General features: G+C 41.2%; 1 protein-coding gene across 7 annotated transcripts in view; it reads right to left on the bottom strand.

Annotated features, from left to right (window-relative positions):
- RABGAP1L (RAB GTPase activating protein 1 like) overlaps positions 1 to 18925 on the bottom strand; it is a 248590-nt gene that overhangs the window by 181206 nt on the left and 48459 nt on the right. For all 7 annotated transcript variants that reach the window (XM_032118240.1, XM_032118239.1, XM_032118234.1 and 4 more), the window contains 2 exons: positions 13171 to 13264; positions 8552 to 8702 (listed from right to left, as the gene is read on the bottom strand). In XM_032118240.1, the coding sequence (XP_031974131.1) occupies positions 8552 to 8702; positions 13171 to 13264 (245 nt within the window). The remainder of the gene's footprint in view (positions 1 to 8551; positions 8703 to 13170; positions 13265 to 18925) is intronic.

An 18925-nucleotide genomic window follows, 5' to 3' on the forward strand; every position in this document is an offset into this window, starting at 1 on the left:
TTTTGAAGTGATTACCATAAAATCTACCTTCATGCTAGCTCATGCTAGAATAATGTCCTATAGAACACACAAATAACTGTCATTTGGGGTTTACCATGAAGAAGTCATACATAAAGTAAGGTAGCAAAAGGTTCACAATTCACTCCTATATCAAATTCCAGTTTGGATTTAAGTAAGGTAGTCATCACTTCTGTACGCTTTAATATTCTACACATGCAGCTCAAGCCTTGGTGGGTTTGTTCCTGTTTCAATTGTTCTGAACTGCTGTCCACAGCTATGGTAAAACATGCTTTAATGAAGTGTTGACCACCAGTATTGGTGCTAACAAAGGCATTTTAAGAGCCTTTAAACACCAAATGTTTGGATTCTTAGCGTTCATCTCGAAGCATTTGGAGTGCTCTTTCATTTTCATGGCATCAAACATTAACACACTGAAACCAGCCACTAATAGTCAGGAAAAGGTGGTTTGCTCTCTTCAATAAAGGTATTTAAGATTGCTAAAGCTCCAGCTCTGGAGTGCTGCAGCCTCCTGAATGCCAGTTATGCAAGCTTTATTTGAAAGCAGAGGCCGGTTGGGAAGAAGGGAATTTGAGAGCAAAGAGGAATACCAAGAGCAAGTTGATTGCTTCAAACAAAATTATCCCTCAGCAATCCCAGCTCTTGCAGTGGACACCGACATAACCACTTGCCTCAGGTAAGCAGTGCCCTGTGCTAACAGGGAAGATCATACACACAGAACTCCATGAAGGCAACACACCCTGCAGAGCACTACAACGATCCAGTTTTACTCAGGGGTGCAGAATGCCGTCGTTGAAAATGTCTCTTTACTACAGCTGCTCCTTCAGCATCAGCATCACTACTGCCACAGGAAAACTGAACACCTACTGACAAACCAACGTTCGAATTCAACTGAGATACCTATTCATGCTTCATCTAGGAAGGAATATCAGGGATTTTTCAAATGAGCTCTGAGGTGCCAAGAACTAGCAGCTCTTACCACACTCCAAGGGAACAGCGAGGCAGTGACACATCCCAACTCCATCCTACTTAAAAACCACTTGTCATCTGTATCAATATTCATATATCCGGAGCTTATGACACTATCTGCTGCAATATCAATTCTTCCAGCAACCATCACTTAAACCTATTCAGGCCATCATACTGAGTACACCCTTGGTTTTATCACTGTTTGAAATGGTGGGCAACTCTGCTCCCCTGGTTTGCAGATAATGGATCGTAAATTCACGCAGACAAAACAGAACACGGACTCCAAGAGGGCACATGCAAATCCCATTTATACTCCATCCTTCAGAATAAATGTGTCAATTTATGTGACTTTTAGGGCAGAGAGGTCATACATCACCTCAAGAGCCAGGAATTGTACTGTGAGTGTCATTTTAGTGTTCTCATGTGTGGTTTTGTTTGGAAAACAAACTGCAGAAAAATTCTTAACGCAGCATTAACATTTTATAATTTTATGCAGGTCCTGAATATAAAATACTACTGGTGGTATTTTCCACCTCAAGTATCATACATAAACATTAAAATTTAGATAACATAAAAATAAAAACTACTAATTGATGCTCCTCCATTATCTCCTGAAGGGACCTGTCATTAAACTGATGAATTCCTTTGAAGATCAAGAGTGAGCAGAAGATTTTCCCTTTTGTGCACACAAAATTGAAAGACTTTCTCCAGATGAGTGCTAAATGAATCAAAACTTGGCAAATTAAATTCACCTTAGGGACATTTTATTCCTGAGTTTGTATGAGTAATATTAACATTTGCTATGGAACTAGGTACCCTGGTACATTTATCATAAACTAAACCTTTTATCTGAAGTCTGAATTTAAATGAAGCTGTTTAAAGAATTAAAATTTTATCAACTTCTACTCTTCAGAGACAATAATTTTTCACTGATTTCTGGGAAGTATTTTCAGTTCATACATACTTTATTGTCCCACAGTATTGCAGCACCACTAAAATAATTCAAAGTAGGTGACTGTAACTGTCAGCACCAACACATCAGCTTACACCAAAAATGAGGCTTCCCATCACTCTAACCAGCATGAGCTGATTTGTCTCTACAAACTACATCACATTATAAAAATATCAAGAACGTACTTGCCAGGAAATGAATGATCTCAGTTTAAGAGAAGAGTTAAGTAACAGTCATCCTATCCGTACCCTTTAAGAAAAGGTGGGGAACAGCAAAACCTAAGAAACTGCCTATACATACTGAATTTAAAAGAAACAGGAAACTCTGAAAAAGTGACCAGCTCCTCCCGAATTATTTTGCCTAATACTCAAGTACCTCATTCAAAAAGCAAAACAATAGGTATTAGCTCTTTCTCTTTTTAGTCAACTGAAAACAAAAATCACATTTTTATTATAATGATCATTGATCCTTGTGTGAGAGGATCTTTTGTAATTGCTTAGCATACTGCTATGCCATCCTTGAAATCTATTTCCTTTAAAAGTCAAGGGAGACAATGCCTAATTAGTAAAGAGATGAAATAAAGATGCAAAAAAAATCTATTCCTTGCTACAGAGGCCTAAACTCCCCCATTTTCAATCAGGACAAACAGATGCAGCATTCTGAACACAAATATTTCCTACAAAAATACCCTAATGTTTCAGTCCATTAACCAGCCTGCTGCGGCAGCTGGTGAACAGTCATCTTTTTAATTAGACACCCTTACTGATTAATTAGTTTCAGAACACTGAGCAGTGGAACCCTGCACGATGCCACTGGGACAAAAAAATATTCCTTTTTCCCCTTCTTAGTGCTAACTTAACATCCTTTGGTAGTGCTGCAAATAACAAGCTTGATTCATTTTCTCTACTCACACTAAAATAGCCTTCCTGTGTAAGGAATTCTCTCAAGTCCCTGCTAAACTGTTTCACACAAATTGCATTTGCTTCACACAAATAAAATAAATTTAAAAACTAAATGAACAAAACCACACAAACATGGCATCAAGGCACCAGTTTCAAAGTCAACTGGATTTAATCTTCTTTGTAATGAAACAGTGACTCACTTGTTATCTCCTCAGTCTTCCTTTTACTAACTATGCAAGCAAACTGGCAATAAAAATTAAAAAGCCAAGTAAATATGAAGTATGAAATAAAGCTGCAAATACCTTTTCTTGTTTGAACAGTTTGGGTAAATTCAAAGTTTAAAAAATAAATAAGATTTCTGCATTAGGTTTACATGAAAGTTGATCTTCAGTCCTTGGAGCTCAGTTCAAAGACAGATGCACCAAGAAACAGATTAATAATCAGAGTTAATTCAACACATGGAAGATTGTGCTTTAAGCACATGTTGAAACTTCAACAAGGGGATTTGCTGTTTTCATCTATCCTAACTTTTAAATTTTGGACAAGACCCAATTCCAGAAACCTGCAACCCTAACATTTGGGATTTTTTTCTTTTTGCTTTAAAACAAGAGGATTTGTCTTGTAAGAATCAAAAAATAATAATGCTGGTGCAAACTGAACATATAAACTACATACATTAGCACTAAATTGATTAATTTCATCCAGCCCCAAATCCAATCCACTTGCTCCGTCTTCTGCAGCAATGGAAAATTCTTTCCTGTATTTCCTCACTATTGTATGAGAATTATACTGCTGGAGTAGTGATAACCCTGATTAGTGCCATTTTCAAATTATTAAATTACTGACATCTGTTATTTTCATGATATGGCAATATTTAATCCCCAAATCAATGCCTCTCAGAGCTTGGAAGAATTCTTAGGATTTTCACTCTTATGTGGAGTGACCTGAAATGTTATTGGTCCAGACACAAAACACCAAAAAATACAGTCAGCAGAAAAAGCTATGTTTTGGCCAAGTCTTCTGAAGCCTGACCCTTTAATTAGTTATTATCTCTAACTGTTCTGGGCATGAGCTCATACTGACAAAGGAAATTATGACAATAAACAAATAATCTTATTTTTGGTTCTCTTACCAGTCATTTGGAAGGACAGCCATTCAATCTTTCTTTAAGACCTTCGACTCAATGTCACCACCCAGTTCAAAACCAGGCATTCTCATTCCTACACAAACTTTCATTGTTTTGAGTAATAGAATACTGCCAACATCTACTTTATCTGAGAATAGGCTTCTTTTTCTGATCTTACTTTAAAAAATAATACTAATAAATTTAAAGCAAGTTTTTCTTCCTTAAACCACAGCAGCAGCTGCATTTAAAATAAGTCTACATACGTTGTTAGATGAACATAAAGTTCATTTCTTAAGGGAATTCATACTGTAAACTGGAAATGTTTTATGAATAAATGATGCATTTAACAATCAGAAGTGCTACCTTAAAACAGTCCACCCAAAAGTTTTCAAACTACAGAATGTGAGCGACAGCCTTCTGTTTCTGCTCTCATTTCACTTACACAACTACACACACCTCTGACAGGAAAGAAGCCTCACCCTACAAATTCAGCAGTGAGAACACACGCAGGAATGAAACCATCTAAAACAGAGAAGCAGAATTCTAATAATAAGCAGTGTAAGATGCAATAAATAAAACATCTGTCCCCATGCAGAGGCAACAAGTGTTTTACGCTGAGCTGCTGCATCACTGTGTCATCACCTGACAGCAGGTTTCTGTCATTCACACACTGACACCTGCTCTGACAAGGCCGCAGTGGGGCAAGGGGAGCCCCATTCCTGCACGAGACAATTACCAGCACTCCAGTCCTAAACAGGGTACACTGTGCCTGGGCACCCACCAGTTTATCAGAGCTCTCAACACACCTCATCACGGAAAAATTCATTTGAGTCTCTGCAGAGGAACCAGTGAACATGAAATAATGTCACACAGGCAGGAGAAAACACTCTGTCAATGAACTGACCTCAGCTCGTGCATGTTTTTCTACTCATACTCTTTTAACAAACAGATCAGACACGCTTTTTCAGAAGCTCTTAAAATACCAATATGACCCCTTCATTATCATAAGCAGATTTTTCTCACTCTGATCTGATTTTTCTTAAAATAATTACATAAATAAAAATATGCATTTCTCCCTTCTCATGTATGTTTTACTTTCCCCTTCCTGTCAGGTGCCACGTGCAGCACTGTGAAGATCCCATGGCACACATGCCTGCAGGGAAAGTAAGGCAGATTTTTGATTGTCACACAGAACAGATTTACATATATGTCAGAAATGAAGCAGCTGCCAGATCTCAACTCCTACTCTCTAAAACTGTATGCAAGGCCTACTATTGTGCTCCAGTCAAAATTCCTGAGCAACTCATGGTAATCATCAAGCTGCAACTCAGCAGAAGACCTAAGAGAGTGCAAGGTAGTGCTGTCAGTACTTGTGAGAGCCGAAGTATTTCTTCCTCCCTTCCCTCCTGGAACTCCAAACTCACCTAGAGATGGGAAATGAACGCTCTGATCTAGGGGAAAGGGAACACAGTTCACTCTTAACAGACTGCTGATCTCCAGTGCACAGGACCAGAGGACATGGAGGCCTTTTGGAGAAAATGAGTGCAGCATTGATTTTTCTAAATGAGACATTTTATTTTGCTTTCAGTGGTGAATTGAGACTCTAAAACAAGCCCCGAATTACCCTCTCCTCCAGAACACACTGAACCAAGCACTCCTGAAGCTGAGAAACACTGCAGCAGGTTCCAGCTCTGCATGCAGATGGATACATACAGCATAAATGCACAGCCAGATTTCTTAGGTGACGGGACTTGGAGCTGGCCAATCTAACACAGCACTGCTGCACGAGACTGGAATAGAGCAACAAATGTGTCTGTATCGTGGTCTCTGCACTAAATTTAAATGCTGAGAGTCTGCTGTCTTTCAGAGTATCACACTGCACACAGTTTTGGCCTGCCAACAACACAACTCTCACCAGTGAGCACAGTTTCACCTGAAGTTAACCAGTAACACTGTAGTAAAGTCAGAGTTTTTACCAGATTTCACTCTGTCCCCATAAGAGGCAACCATACATCAGGTTTTCAGCACTAAGAATTTCAGGTATCAGGTTCATCTTTCAAGCTGTGACAGTATCACAGCAGAGACTTTTCTAGTGGTCTCCAGTGCCCTCTTTCTCACTGAGGTGCTGCAATTGCCAATTTAACCCAGGAGTGCACGTCAGGCTGGATGAAGGGCTGGAGTGCTGGGAGAGCAGGCTCAGAGGAAGGATCTGCTACCTTGGGCAGCATGGGACAGAACCTCAGGACTGCTCCAGGAACTGGGCAGCAATGGGGAGCTATCTGAGAGGGAAGAGAGGTTCTGGGAGCTTGTGGGGTGTCAGTAGGCAATGGCTCAAGTTCGTAGGTGTTTGTACCACCTCCTACTTCTGCTGTCTCAGCCCACTTCATTCCCAGGACTGCAAGTGCAGAGCATCACCAGCTCTCCCCAGCAGGAATGGCTTCCAGAAGCACGCTCAGGAACACGTCTGTGCACAGAACACACTGCTGAAGGGCTCAACACACCCACAAACACATCCAGCTTCCAGAAGAGAAACATCAAGCAGAAAGACCAAAATACCAGGGGAATTTGTGCAAGCATATACATAAACTGAAATAATCAAGATGAAAATTATGGGTTTGATGGGAAGAATAAATAATTACAAAATAAAAAAAAAAGAGTTCATGTTGTTGGTATATTAGGATGGTAGCATACAAATAATGCAGAGAAAAGAAGTCAGTTCTGCTTCCTCATACAGGAGAAGCAAGTGAACAGTCATTAACACCCAAATAACTCTGAAGCTTAACATTATTAAGTTATTATTCTTAGGTTATTATTGACACACATAAGGTAACACCACAACCATGATTTCAGTAGTATATACTACTAAAATATACGTTTTACTACTCTCTCTGCTTAATTCACATTACTGCCACACGAAATGAAACAGAGAAGTTCTGTTCACAGACATAAATACCAGATAATAATTCATTAAAAAAAAAAAATCAGCTTTTTTTCTGCAGTATCCCACATTAACTCTTCCCAAAGATGGGCCTAGCTTTGGTATGGCACAGGCTCTCCCCTGTTCATTTCTTACATGAGCCTTTTACTGCCAAATGATGTGATCACCAGCAGTTTAGAAAGTCAGACTACAGAAGCAGTTTTGTCATTTCAGGAGGAAAATTATTTACTTTAGAAAAAAACTCTGCTTGCATAAATGCTCCGGTTCAGCAGAGGATTTAAATTTTTCATAAGTAACACTGAAATATTTCCTATTATTATATTAAATACAATATATATTATATTAAATACTGTATGAAATATCATCTTCCAAAATACACATCACTGCAATATTTCTGTAGTGAAAAGGCCAAGTGTAACAAGGTATTTTTAAGGCACAAGGCCCCAGCATCAAAATAAACCGTGCATTTTAGAAGTTTTCCACTCCCTCCTCCGCCATGAAACAAACATCTTTCCCACTTTTGGAAAGCAGGGGCAAATAAGGGAGGTGGCTTTGATGCACCACACAGCTGACACATGTCCTGTGAATGGTTTCTAAGGAAAATATAACACAGCTACAACATCAAAATGAAAAGTTTACACTATCAAAGCATTCTTCCTTCTTGGTAAAGAAAAAAGAAGCCACCAGGACTGCTCTCACTCTGGGCATGCTTCTAAACTTCACAAACATAATTCATTACGTCAAATTAAGAGGACAAGTAGCAAAACAATATGAGAACATTACAAAAGGAAACTGTGAGTAACAACCCCAGAATTTCTGTGTGATAACTCATAACCCAGATAACAAATCCAGCACGTGCTCTGAGCAGCACATGAAACCATCCCCATCCGCTTCTGCCATTCACAGCATATCTGAGACTGCTGCTCTTCTCAGAGCTGGAACAGCCCTGCAGCGGCAGAGCTCCAGAACCCCAAATGCTGACATCACCTCTGACACTGCACACAGCTCGTGCTACACAACACAGAGGTCCTCCCTCTTGCCATCATAGATCTAAGAAGATCAAACAGCTCTGCAGACTCCTTAGAATGCTCACTGACTGCACTGATGACATTAGGACACAGAATGGGAACTGATTCCCAAAAGGATTCTCCTCTCAGCTCACCCATACAGCAAGGAGAGTGATTCCTTGCTAGGTCAAAATGTTTTTAACATTCTTTTTTAAAATAAACAACAGAAAGAAGAAACCCTCAACTTTGTGCCATTTTGTTTGGGTTTGTTTGGGATTAAGGCATCCATAAAACAAACTTCTGAAAAAACAAAGCGATGGATGTGAATTTACAAAAAAACCCACAAGCAAACACCTGAACAAGTTGATGTTCTTATTATCATCACAGCAAGAGAATAGAAAGCTAAATGTCAAGCACTACTATGGATATAGGTCAGCAATTTCTATTACTAATGCCATGCAGCAGGCACACATGGCAGGAGGTAAAGTCACATAATCACAACTTCAGTTGCTTAAAAAAAGGCAAACTGTTTCACTCTTCTGCTGCCCTGCCACTGACTAAAACTGCTGCCCAGCAGAATTCATCTTAACCAAAGGAAAGTGAACAAAAGAAGGCAAGAACAAATAATAAATCCCTCACCATTGTGATGAGTAATCTGTATTTATCCAGCATTGCCTGGTTGTCATGGCATCCTGCCAGCAGCTGCCAGATCTCTGCCCTCAGTGCTTCTGGAACACCACTCCTCACCAGAGTGGACAATCCATTTGGTCTCACAACAAGGTTATTGTGCCTGAAACAAAGATGATCATTTGCCTGTTATACTTCAACTACAAGAGTCAAAATAAAGATTAAAAACACCAAAAATCTTTGAAGTTATTCACTAAAGCAGAGTCAGCAACTGGCAACACAAACTTTTCTTCCACTGGCTACGGTAGCTAGTATTTGTCAGATGGAAAGCAAAAACTCTGCAAGGATTTACAGTAAGAACCAGTGGCAAAATGTAATGGTATCCAAATTCTCTAGGTGTGGAGACATCAATGAAAGTTAACAATAAATGGTTGCAGAAATTGAACTAAATTGGCTAATGAAGAACAATTTGAATTGAAAGAGAAAAATATGCCACCTGTGCAGACAATTCAATTTAAATATTTGTTCAACATACATGCTTTTGTTTAGGTTAAGAAAAATAAATTAAAAATAACGTGAGCTGTACCGAAAAATACATTTGGGGAAACAAATAAAAGACAAGAGTACTATTTATGAAGACTGAAATTCTAGTTCCATGCTTCATGCCAAGAGTGTGCTCCAAGTCCCACAAGACAGGAACTCTTGCACACACCTTTGCACAATCCCACGATTTCAAACAGATCTGCCTGTTGGTCTGAGCTGGGGCTTTACTGCCTGGCTGTACTCACACACCCCAAGACACGTGGGAACACAAACATCACTGCACGTGCACAACACTACACAGCTTTCAGTCGCAGGTGCTGAAAAGCTTTCAGAGGAACAGCATTTGCTGATCTAGAGGAAAGCTCTCGTAGACTCAGGACAATTTCAGAGCAATCAGCAGAAGGCTGCCCAAACTGATTTTTTGCTCTTTTTGCCGTGGGAAGTGCTGTGCTCTCCAAGTGCTTTGACCACTGTTGTGTTTTCCAGCTAGGAGAGTAGTGAGAGTGGCTGTTTAGCCGAATGGCAGCAAGCTGTGATTAATTAAATAACCTGCAATTTGACCCTGGTTTGGCAGTAAATGTTTAGAGTACTCATTCTATGAAACAGGTCACTAGGACATGAACAGTTTAACACTGCTGTTTAAATTTAAAAGGTACTCTACCCAATTTCTTTTTCCTATGCTTTGGGGAGGATATCTCCATTTTTCCAAATGACCTGAGAATTGAAGAGTGTGATTATAAAATACCCTTATTCTTTTAAAAACAATAATTGTTTTTATTTTTGAATGTGAAGTAATTTCATCTTTATCCCTCAGATAACCAAATAAAAACTAGTTCCTTTCCTCTTTTTCAGTCCATTTTGCAGCCAGTCACATTACCCTAGTAATGGGAAAGAGCGAGAAAGAAAACCAATATTCACAGAAACATTAAAAGCACTAAGCACTTGGCTTAAAGGACTTGCACGGGTTCACAGGAGGCCACAGAGATGCTCCAAGGGCTGCAGCCTCTCTGCTATGGACACAGGTTGGGACAGCTGGGGGTGTTCTGCCTGGAGAAAAAAAGCCTCCAGGGAGACATTGTTACAGCCTTTCAGTACCTTAAAGGAGCTTATAAAAAGCAGGGAGAGAACCTTTATAGGGGCAGACAGTGACAGGACAAGGGGGAATGGTTTTAAATGGACAGAGGGGCAGGGTTACATGGGTCTTGGGAAGAAATTCTTCCCTGTGAGGGTGAGGAGGCCCTGGCACAGGGTGCCCAGAGAAGCTGTGGCTGCCCCTGGATCCCTGGCAGTGTCCAAGGCCAGGTTGGATGGGGCTTGGAGCAGCCTGGGACAGTGGAAGGGGTCCCTGCCTATGGCACGGGGTTGGAATGAGATGAGCTTTAAGATCCTTTCCAACCCAAACTATTCAGTGATTCTATGACCAGATACTATAAGCAGTGACAGAATTATGACATGCACACTGAGGAATAAATCGATAGTAAATACATCAGGAAGTTGAAGCTCTAGCTGTGGATTAGTTTGGTTATTGCACGGATCTGGTCACACGTGTCATGTCAGATACACAGAAGGGCTGAGGACTGGGCAAGCTGATCAAATGAACAGCTAAAAAGGGACTTTCCCACAGAAATGTAACAGGGACATTTTCAGCAACACCAAGGAACCAGTACAAACACACATGCTGTAGCACCCTCCTGAACATAATCCCAACCGAGAATTACACAACCTGACTTTACTGGCTCTGTCCTGTGCTTGTATTTTATGGCAATACAGTAATATAATAATATAATATAATATGGCAATATAATAATATAATAATACTTTAGCAACATGAGTCCATGTTGGACAGCTTTACTAAGTTCCACTGTCAGCCTCCCAAGAACTGAATGGGCAACAGCTTGAGCATCCATAATCCTTGCTCAGAGCAACAGGAAAGAGCATAAAATAATCCTGTCTTATTCTAACCTTACCCTTTATCACATGGGGGGGTCACCACTCATGGATGCTGACATCTTTGTTACAAAATGCTGCAATTCTCCTGCACAAAACTCATAAACCCAATTTTTAAAATATCAGAGAGAAAGGACACAGAGCAGCAATGCACGGACTATGCTCCAACTTGACAAACACATATTTCTGATCAAAGACTGTTATTGATCATTGCTACTGGGGTTTTTTTAAGAAATAGTTGACCAGTCAGCTAAACCACCTTAGCTGGCAAGAGCAACTTTAATGCTGAGGATGCAGTAAATAGCAAAATAAATAGATATACCATTACTTTTCAATTATTCATTCTATCTTTTTGGTAAATTATCTTATTCTTATTTCTGTTTAAATGTTTGAAGGAGTCTTGGAAGAGTGTTTCTGCTGAGTCCAATAGGTTACAGTGACATTTTAATGACACGACAAAAAGCAATTAAAATCCAAGAAATTTTTCATCTAAGAGACAAATCAGCATACCAGTTCCCCAAGTGGATATGTTAATTTTTGTTTATTTACTTTTTTCACAAGTGCACAGGTCTTCTACTAACATATGGCACACTTTTCAACACACTAAAAGGTATTGTTTCAATTTATTTTTAGCTTTCAGGTCCTTACCATTTTTCATCTGTTACTCTAAGTTTTGTTCGTAAAATGTAGCATAACACTATTCAAGAATTCAAGTAGTTTCCAGACTTGAATTTCTCTCAAGAGGTAATATTGCTTGAGACACCCCTGAAGAAATGTTTGCTACTCTTCAAACAGGCTTGGATCTCACCACACTTTTAACTGATTTTAAGCTGTTTTAACTACTGAACAATTCTCTGATTTATGTGTAAGTTATGGTAGGATTCCAAAATAGTTTATTCCAGAAGTCTTAAATGTTTTGTCTCGTCGATCAGTATACTTGAGTAATCAGAAGAAATAGTTGGAGACAATGAGCTGTGGGTGTCTTTTTACTTCAGCATGCTCATCCACAGACTTCAGGTATTTGTCAAGGACACAGGTTAAAAAGCGAAGAATCAACTGACAAATGAATTTTAAAAAAAAAGTTAAATTGAAAAGTAGCTTCTTCCAATCTTGGATCTTGGATTAAGGCCAGAAACTTGGGTGACAGAATAGTTAAAAACACCCTGGAGAGGGTTCCAGAGGGAGGGTTCAGTTAAGCTCAGTAAAACCTTGTGATGCCTCATCCAGAAACCTTTGTGTGAGATTGCTATACAGATGAGGTCACCAGCAAGAGGCTATTTCTCCAAAGCTACGGAGTAGCCAAGTAAAGGGAGGAATTGCCCAAACAAATCCTTAAAATGTTGTTCATCTCTCTTTTTGGAGTCAGGAAAAGGGAACCACCAATTCCAGATTAAGGACCTCTGATTATTTTGTCTCTGGCAGCAGGAGCTCCTCCTCACATAGGGAAAACCAAGTAAGTGGTTCTGGCACTTGCTGAGGTCTCTGTGAGGCAGCAAACAGCCAGACTTTCTCCTCTCTTGGCACAGTATGCACGGCTACTGAAGCAAGTAATTAAACAACAGAAATAACACTGTTGAGAACATAGTCTGGGCTTACAAATAGTCTTGGTTTTATTCAGCAACAGAAACAGTTCCAGTGAGGATTCAGAGTCTTTCTAGATTCCTTTTCAAGTGCTTACATATAGCACATTTTTAAAAATAGGGGAAAAAAGTGCTTCTAAACAAATTCAATGTACACCAGCTGGCACAAATGGCTTAGATGGGACGCGTGGGAGTTGCTGTGTCTGCCCTATCCTGGCACTGAGATCCACGAGGATTTAACACCCAGCCCCAAATGACCAGAAAGCTCTGCCTGTGAAGACTCATACCTGCTCTGTGAGCACATACAAATACACTCTCGAACACTGAACAAAACCAGACTTTTGCACATGCTATGGCAAAGATTTGTCAGAAAAACCTCCAAGTTATCTATACCAGTCCCCTTTAAATTAAGTTTAAAAACTACACTTCAATGTGTCCTGCATTTTAGTTTTTAAACTGTGTATGCTGAAGTATTTCAAGCCTCCTGCTCAGGAGCATATAGTATCATAAACCAAATAAAAGGTTAATATCTAAAATCTAATGTAAGAAATAAATCATTACCATCTCCCCAGTAACTCTCCCCAGGAATACAAAATCTTCTCAGGACAATCCTTTGACACATCACCAGTGCCACTGGAGAGTTCATTATCACTCTCTGTAAAAATAAAGAAAAAACAAGAAGACAAAAGCATGCACAGGTTTACCCAAGAGCACAGACACTAAAGATGCATACATACAGGTCTCAGACAATTTTTTTCTCATATATCAGTTTTAAAAGCATAAAAAGACACCAAATTTTAATGGAATCATAAAGAATGCTTAGCAGACATTAAAAAACAAGTATATTAATAAAGTTATCATAAAGTTTAAAAGAACAGGACTAGGGAATAATTCACAGCAGTGTTACCAGAGGAAGGACTGGGACCTAGAAAAGCATTACGAGAGAAAAGTTTCAAGGCTGTCAGCTCTCCATTTAACGAAATTTCACAGTGTTACCTAGAAGTCACATCCACTCCAGAGTTCACGTGAAGAGAAGTCTCTGTTAAAGCATAGTAGATAATGCTACTTCATTACACCACGTCCCTTTGGCTATCCTGTGGTACCCTGAGCACACGAAGCCTCCTCTGAGCCACAAAATCATTTTTTACTGAAGTAAGTTTGTGGATGAGCAGAAAAAAACCAAGACTGTGACATTAAAGGTCACAGTGCATGGAACAGAGAGGATTGCTTCAAATGAAACCACATAATTACTAAGAATGAAAGACTTAGGGAGGGATATGTGCCATTATATGACTAACAGCCAAACCCAGAAGGGATCATGTGGGCCTGGAATAGCATGCTCAAATAACCATCCAATCCAAGTGCCCCTTAAGTTTCCAAGTGTCTTGTGGGCCTGTGCAGCTGCCCACAGTAAGCTGGACAGTCTAACTCCATGTGGCAAGTCCTTATGCAAATATGGTCTTGCAGTTACTTGGACTTTTTCCAGTTTTATCTGAATAAAATACTGATAAGAATTAAACAAGTGCAAATTCAACACCACCAGATGCTGACAGGCTTCAGCTCTCCGTGTCTTCAGTAGGAAACATAACCCAAAAAGAGACACAGCAACAGCCCTGTTAATCATCACAGAATCCCAGACTGGGATTGGAAGGGTCCTTAAAGCTCATCCAGCTCCAACCCCCCTGCCATGGGCAGCGACACATTCCATTAGCACAGGTTGCTCCAAGCCCTGTCCAGTCTGGCCTTGGACATTTCCAGGGATGGCACAGCCTCAGCTTCTCTGGGCAATCAGTTACCCCTCAGAGGCTGCTGAAGCCATGGACAATTTGATGTTAGAGGGCTCCAAGGCTGCTCTTTCCTATGACCTGAACTGTCTCCAGAAGTGAAAACGTAACATAAAAAGAATAACTGAAGCTACATCTGCCCCCAAATCCCTCCAATACTCTCTTCCACACAGCTCTGTCACATTTCGTTGCTGACCTAATATCCCGAATTCCCTCAGGCACATTAAACATTTCAACTCCAGTTTTATGTCGACAACAGAGTAGCTCAGGTAGAAGAGGATCTTCAGTACTTGTGCAATTACCCTGTTAACTCTTCATCCTTATCATTCTCACTTCAATTACAGCTTTCTAATTTATGTTCTTAGCAGCTGTCAAATACAAGTCATTAATAAAATACCACCAGTGCTTGAATTTGACAGTGAGCTGTGAGGACAAAGACAGCGTATACTGTATTTCAAGGACAATTAACAGCAAAAACACTGCCCTGAGAGAAGCACAGCAGAAATCTCTGTGTTTCAAAATGAACACTTCACTGGTGAAAGCCTTTAGCTTGGAACCTGTTTGCAGAGTTTTACAGTCCCCAAGTACAAGCCCAACCTCCATTTAAATACTTCCCCAGTAGATTTAAAAATAATCCAAACAAAATAACCACCCACCTGCATCACAAATCCACAAAACCCTGGATTTTAAGGTTTCCCAATCTTTTGCATGCATTCACTAGAGCTAAAGATGGAAGTAAGAAAATCTAAAACCCCCAAGTTTGTAATTTTAACTAAAATTTGGTATCACAGTAACAGGTTTCCCAGTAATCAGTTGTGTTCTGAGGGAAAAAATGTATTTGAAGATTCAGCTTCCCTTTTAAAATTACCAAAAAGAATGTAAAGGCCAATTTCCTCACCACACACGGCAATAACTAACAAAAAACCAACAAAAAAAGAGTAACTAAATGCATTACATTTTTAAAATTCTCTCCTCTCCTGATTTGCACAACTGTGTCAGAGGGATCAACAATAAATGCAGTCCCTTCTACTTGCCATGGAAAGAAGAAAAAAATTTGAGGAAACCTCTGAGATGAGCACATTTGCCATTCAGAGACACAAGATACATGTTAATGATACTGGTACAGATTAAGAATCTCAAGAAACCTAGCTCACATCAGGAATTCATCACAAACTACAATTTCAGAAAGGTTTTATGCATTCCAAGTAAAGGAAGAAAATTTGGCACAAAATGCTGAAGGGATCAGAATTTCTTTGGAGAGACTGAAGAACTACAGCACATCTCTTCAGGAGTTAATGTTGCAAATACACACAAACAAACCCTGCAGCCTGGAATGAAATCTGGTAAAGATGACTAAAATCCCCCAGCAGACCAAAACGTTTCAAAATGAAGCTACACTGAACCCTTTGAGCACAAAGCACACTAGCTCTTATCAGATCCAAACCTGAGCTTGCCAAGGAATACTGCCACCAGCCTGAAGAAACAAACCCCTTGATTTCTCACAGTGCTGGTATTCCATGCAAAATTCTTCGAAGTTCTAAAGGAGACCAGTGTTACACAGCACATACACTCCAGTGCTTCAGGCAGAAAATTCTTTCATCTGGAAGGTTTGGCAGTGTTTGAAATGTATTATTCAGCTGTATGTCAGAAAATCTCAGGCCTTAATTAGAAATGCCATATGCTCCCTTTCAAAAGACGCTAACGACAAACTTCAAAATAGAACAGGGCAAAGGGAAGAGAATAAACAGCCTTAAAAATCTCTCCTTTGTTTCCATTCTAAAGAGTATTTACATATTCTAACCTGTTAAAGCATTAAGGTATAAACTACAAAAACAAAGATGCCATGGGAGGGATATTTAACTGCATATGTTCTTCTCTGAGTATTTTTATACATTTTTTCCACACTCCATAGCATCTGTAAGCCAGCAGAATTAGCCAAAGCATGATTTAATCCACCCTTATTCTGCTGGGAAAGCCACAAATCCCTTCTTCTAAACGTTGTCCCTTCCTCCTGTATTTGCCCTGACCTCTCAGAGCCATCAACTGGGCAGTAAAACTTAAACTTGGTCAGAGCAAGTGGACGATGGAAGCCATCTCAAGGGAGCAAACCTTGGGGTTGTGAATGTGTGCATACACACAGGCTTTAAGACTACCCCAGGGAACAGTTAAGTCTCAAAGGTTTTCTGTTTTGTTCTGAATTGCAACATGATTCACAAAACTCACAAGAAGGTCATGCCTCATGAATCAATTCCCTGAATTTAGAGCCTTTTTAAAGCAAGCCTGAAGGATCACACTCCCACAGCAAGCATTGCTCTGTATGGTATCAGCATGGAATAATACTTTGGGATGGAAGAGACCTCTGGAGATCAGCCAGTCTGATCCACTTCAAGCTCTGGTTCGATCAGGTCACTGTGGGACGTGAGCAAGAGGTGTGCTGGGTTTGGCTGGGAACAGCAAAAGGGCTGGGGGTGCACAGCAAGCTGGGAGGCGACACAGCCAGGACAGCTGGCCCCAACTGACCCAAGGGCTGTTCCAGACCATAGGGCATCATGCTCAGCATGCAGAGCAGGAACGAAAAGGAAGAGGGGAACTTCAGAGAAGCCATTCATCTTCCCAAGCCGCTGCTACACACGAGGGAGCCCTGTTTCCCAGGGGATGGGGGAGCACCTGCCTGCCCATGGGAAGTGGTGAATGGATCCCCTGCTTTGCTTTGCTTGAGCACACAGCTTTTGCTTTCCTTACTGAACTGTCCCCATCTCAACCCACGAGTTTCCTCACTTTTACCTTTCTGACTCTCTGCTCCATCTCACCAGGGAAGAGTGCACGAGCAGCTGTGTGGGGCTGAGTTGACATCTGGGGTTAAACCACAATACGAAGTTAGTCTTGAACGCCTTCAAGAAAAGAGATTGCAAAATCTCTCTGAACAACCTGTTCCACTACTTGACCACACTGATGGTTTAAAAACAAACAAGCCAACCACTTGTCCGAGACTGGAATGTTCTCATTTATGGCTTAAACATCTTCATGAAGGACTTTTGCCTATTACAGCAAAACTGGATAAAAACAGAAGCTGAAGACCACGACACCCTGAATGGGGCCCTGCACTGCATATTGATGGAGATAAAATAAAGTGACTCAGGTCTGGGCTGGGGAAAGAAGAATCCATTCACAGAGGGATCAAGCTTAGCACCTTCGGGGCAGAGACCACAGCCCTGGGGCTATCAGCTGCCAGGCTGGCACAGACCCTCACACCAAAGGGTGGGGGGAGGAGAGGCTTTGGGTGTGTGGTGAAAAACCCTCTGGTCCAAGGCAGTGAATGCCCATCTGCTGTGCAGAGGAGCCCCACTGTGGGGCCCTTCACCCCGGGAAAAGCTGCATCCACATGAGGGACAGCAGAGGGGGTGTCACTGCCCATCAAAGGTTGAAGGGGTCCCCAGACCCTACACCAGAGCACTGCACAAGATGCAAGAGATCCACAGTCTTGCAAGGGACAGTGTCAAACTTGCCCTCCCCAAGGGAGGCACGGGGCATTCCCACCTGGCCCAAAGGTAAATGAATCCATGGGATTCTGTACTTCTCGGCACAGGGCAACGGGGACCCTCACCACCAGCAGACCAGATGGAGGGGATTAACGAGACGTTGTTGGGACCCTTGGAAGGGTGATATGCTTCCACCTAACCCCTGTCACTCTATCTCTGTCCCCCCACCCGACACACACACCTCTTTTTCTATTTTCTTCCTCTTTGCCTCCTTTACTATTAAATAAAATATATCAAGTTTTTTGGCACCAACATCTAACCTCGTTTGGTTTTAACCAAGTTTTGGGGTGTATTTCGAACCTTTCTGGGTTCGATCCGTTTTATTCACAGAGACTCAAGTTTTCCTTGCTCTTCTGTGTTAATTTGCGTCATAACACCAAACCACCAAACACATCCTTTTAGCTAACCAGAATTTCCCAGCTTCCAACTTGTGCCTGTTGCCTCTCAGCCCGTTATCAGGCATATCTGAGAAGTGTCTGGCTCCATCTTCACTAACTCCTCTGACGTAGTAGATGTAGGCAGCAGCATGTTTTCCTCTCCAGCCTGAACCAAACTCAGTTCCCTCAGCCTCTCACTGTCCACCATGTGCTCCTGCCATCCGGCCAGCCTGGCCACTGGCCACGGTCCAGAGTGTCCGTGTGAGTCCTGTAGCGGGGAGCCCAGAGCTGGCTGCACTGCAGGCACGGGCTCACAGGTGCTGAGCAGAGGGCACTGATCCTCTCCTGGGCCTGCTGCCTGGACTCCTGCAAACAGCCCCCGCTGTGCTCCGCTGCCTTTGCTGTGGCCATGTACTGGTGACTTGTTCTCAAACTTCTGTCTGCTGGCATCTCCAAGTACTTTTCTGACAAAGTCATTTCTTATCTAGTTGGTGTTGAGCCCGTCTTGTCACAGGAGGTTGTTCTGTCACTGGTACAGGACCCAGCACTTGCCTTCACTGAACTTCCCAAGGCCTTGCCTTTCTCCAGCCTGTCCAGGTCCCTCTGAGTAGGAGCC

Source organism: Corvus moneduloides, chromosome 9, assembly GCF_009650955.1.
Source record: "Corvus moneduloides isolate bCorMon1 chromosome 9, bCorMon1.pri, whole genome shotgun sequence".
Taxonomy (NCBI): domain Eukaryota; kingdom Metazoa; phylum Chordata; class Aves; order Passeriformes; family Corvidae; genus Corvus; species Corvus moneduloides.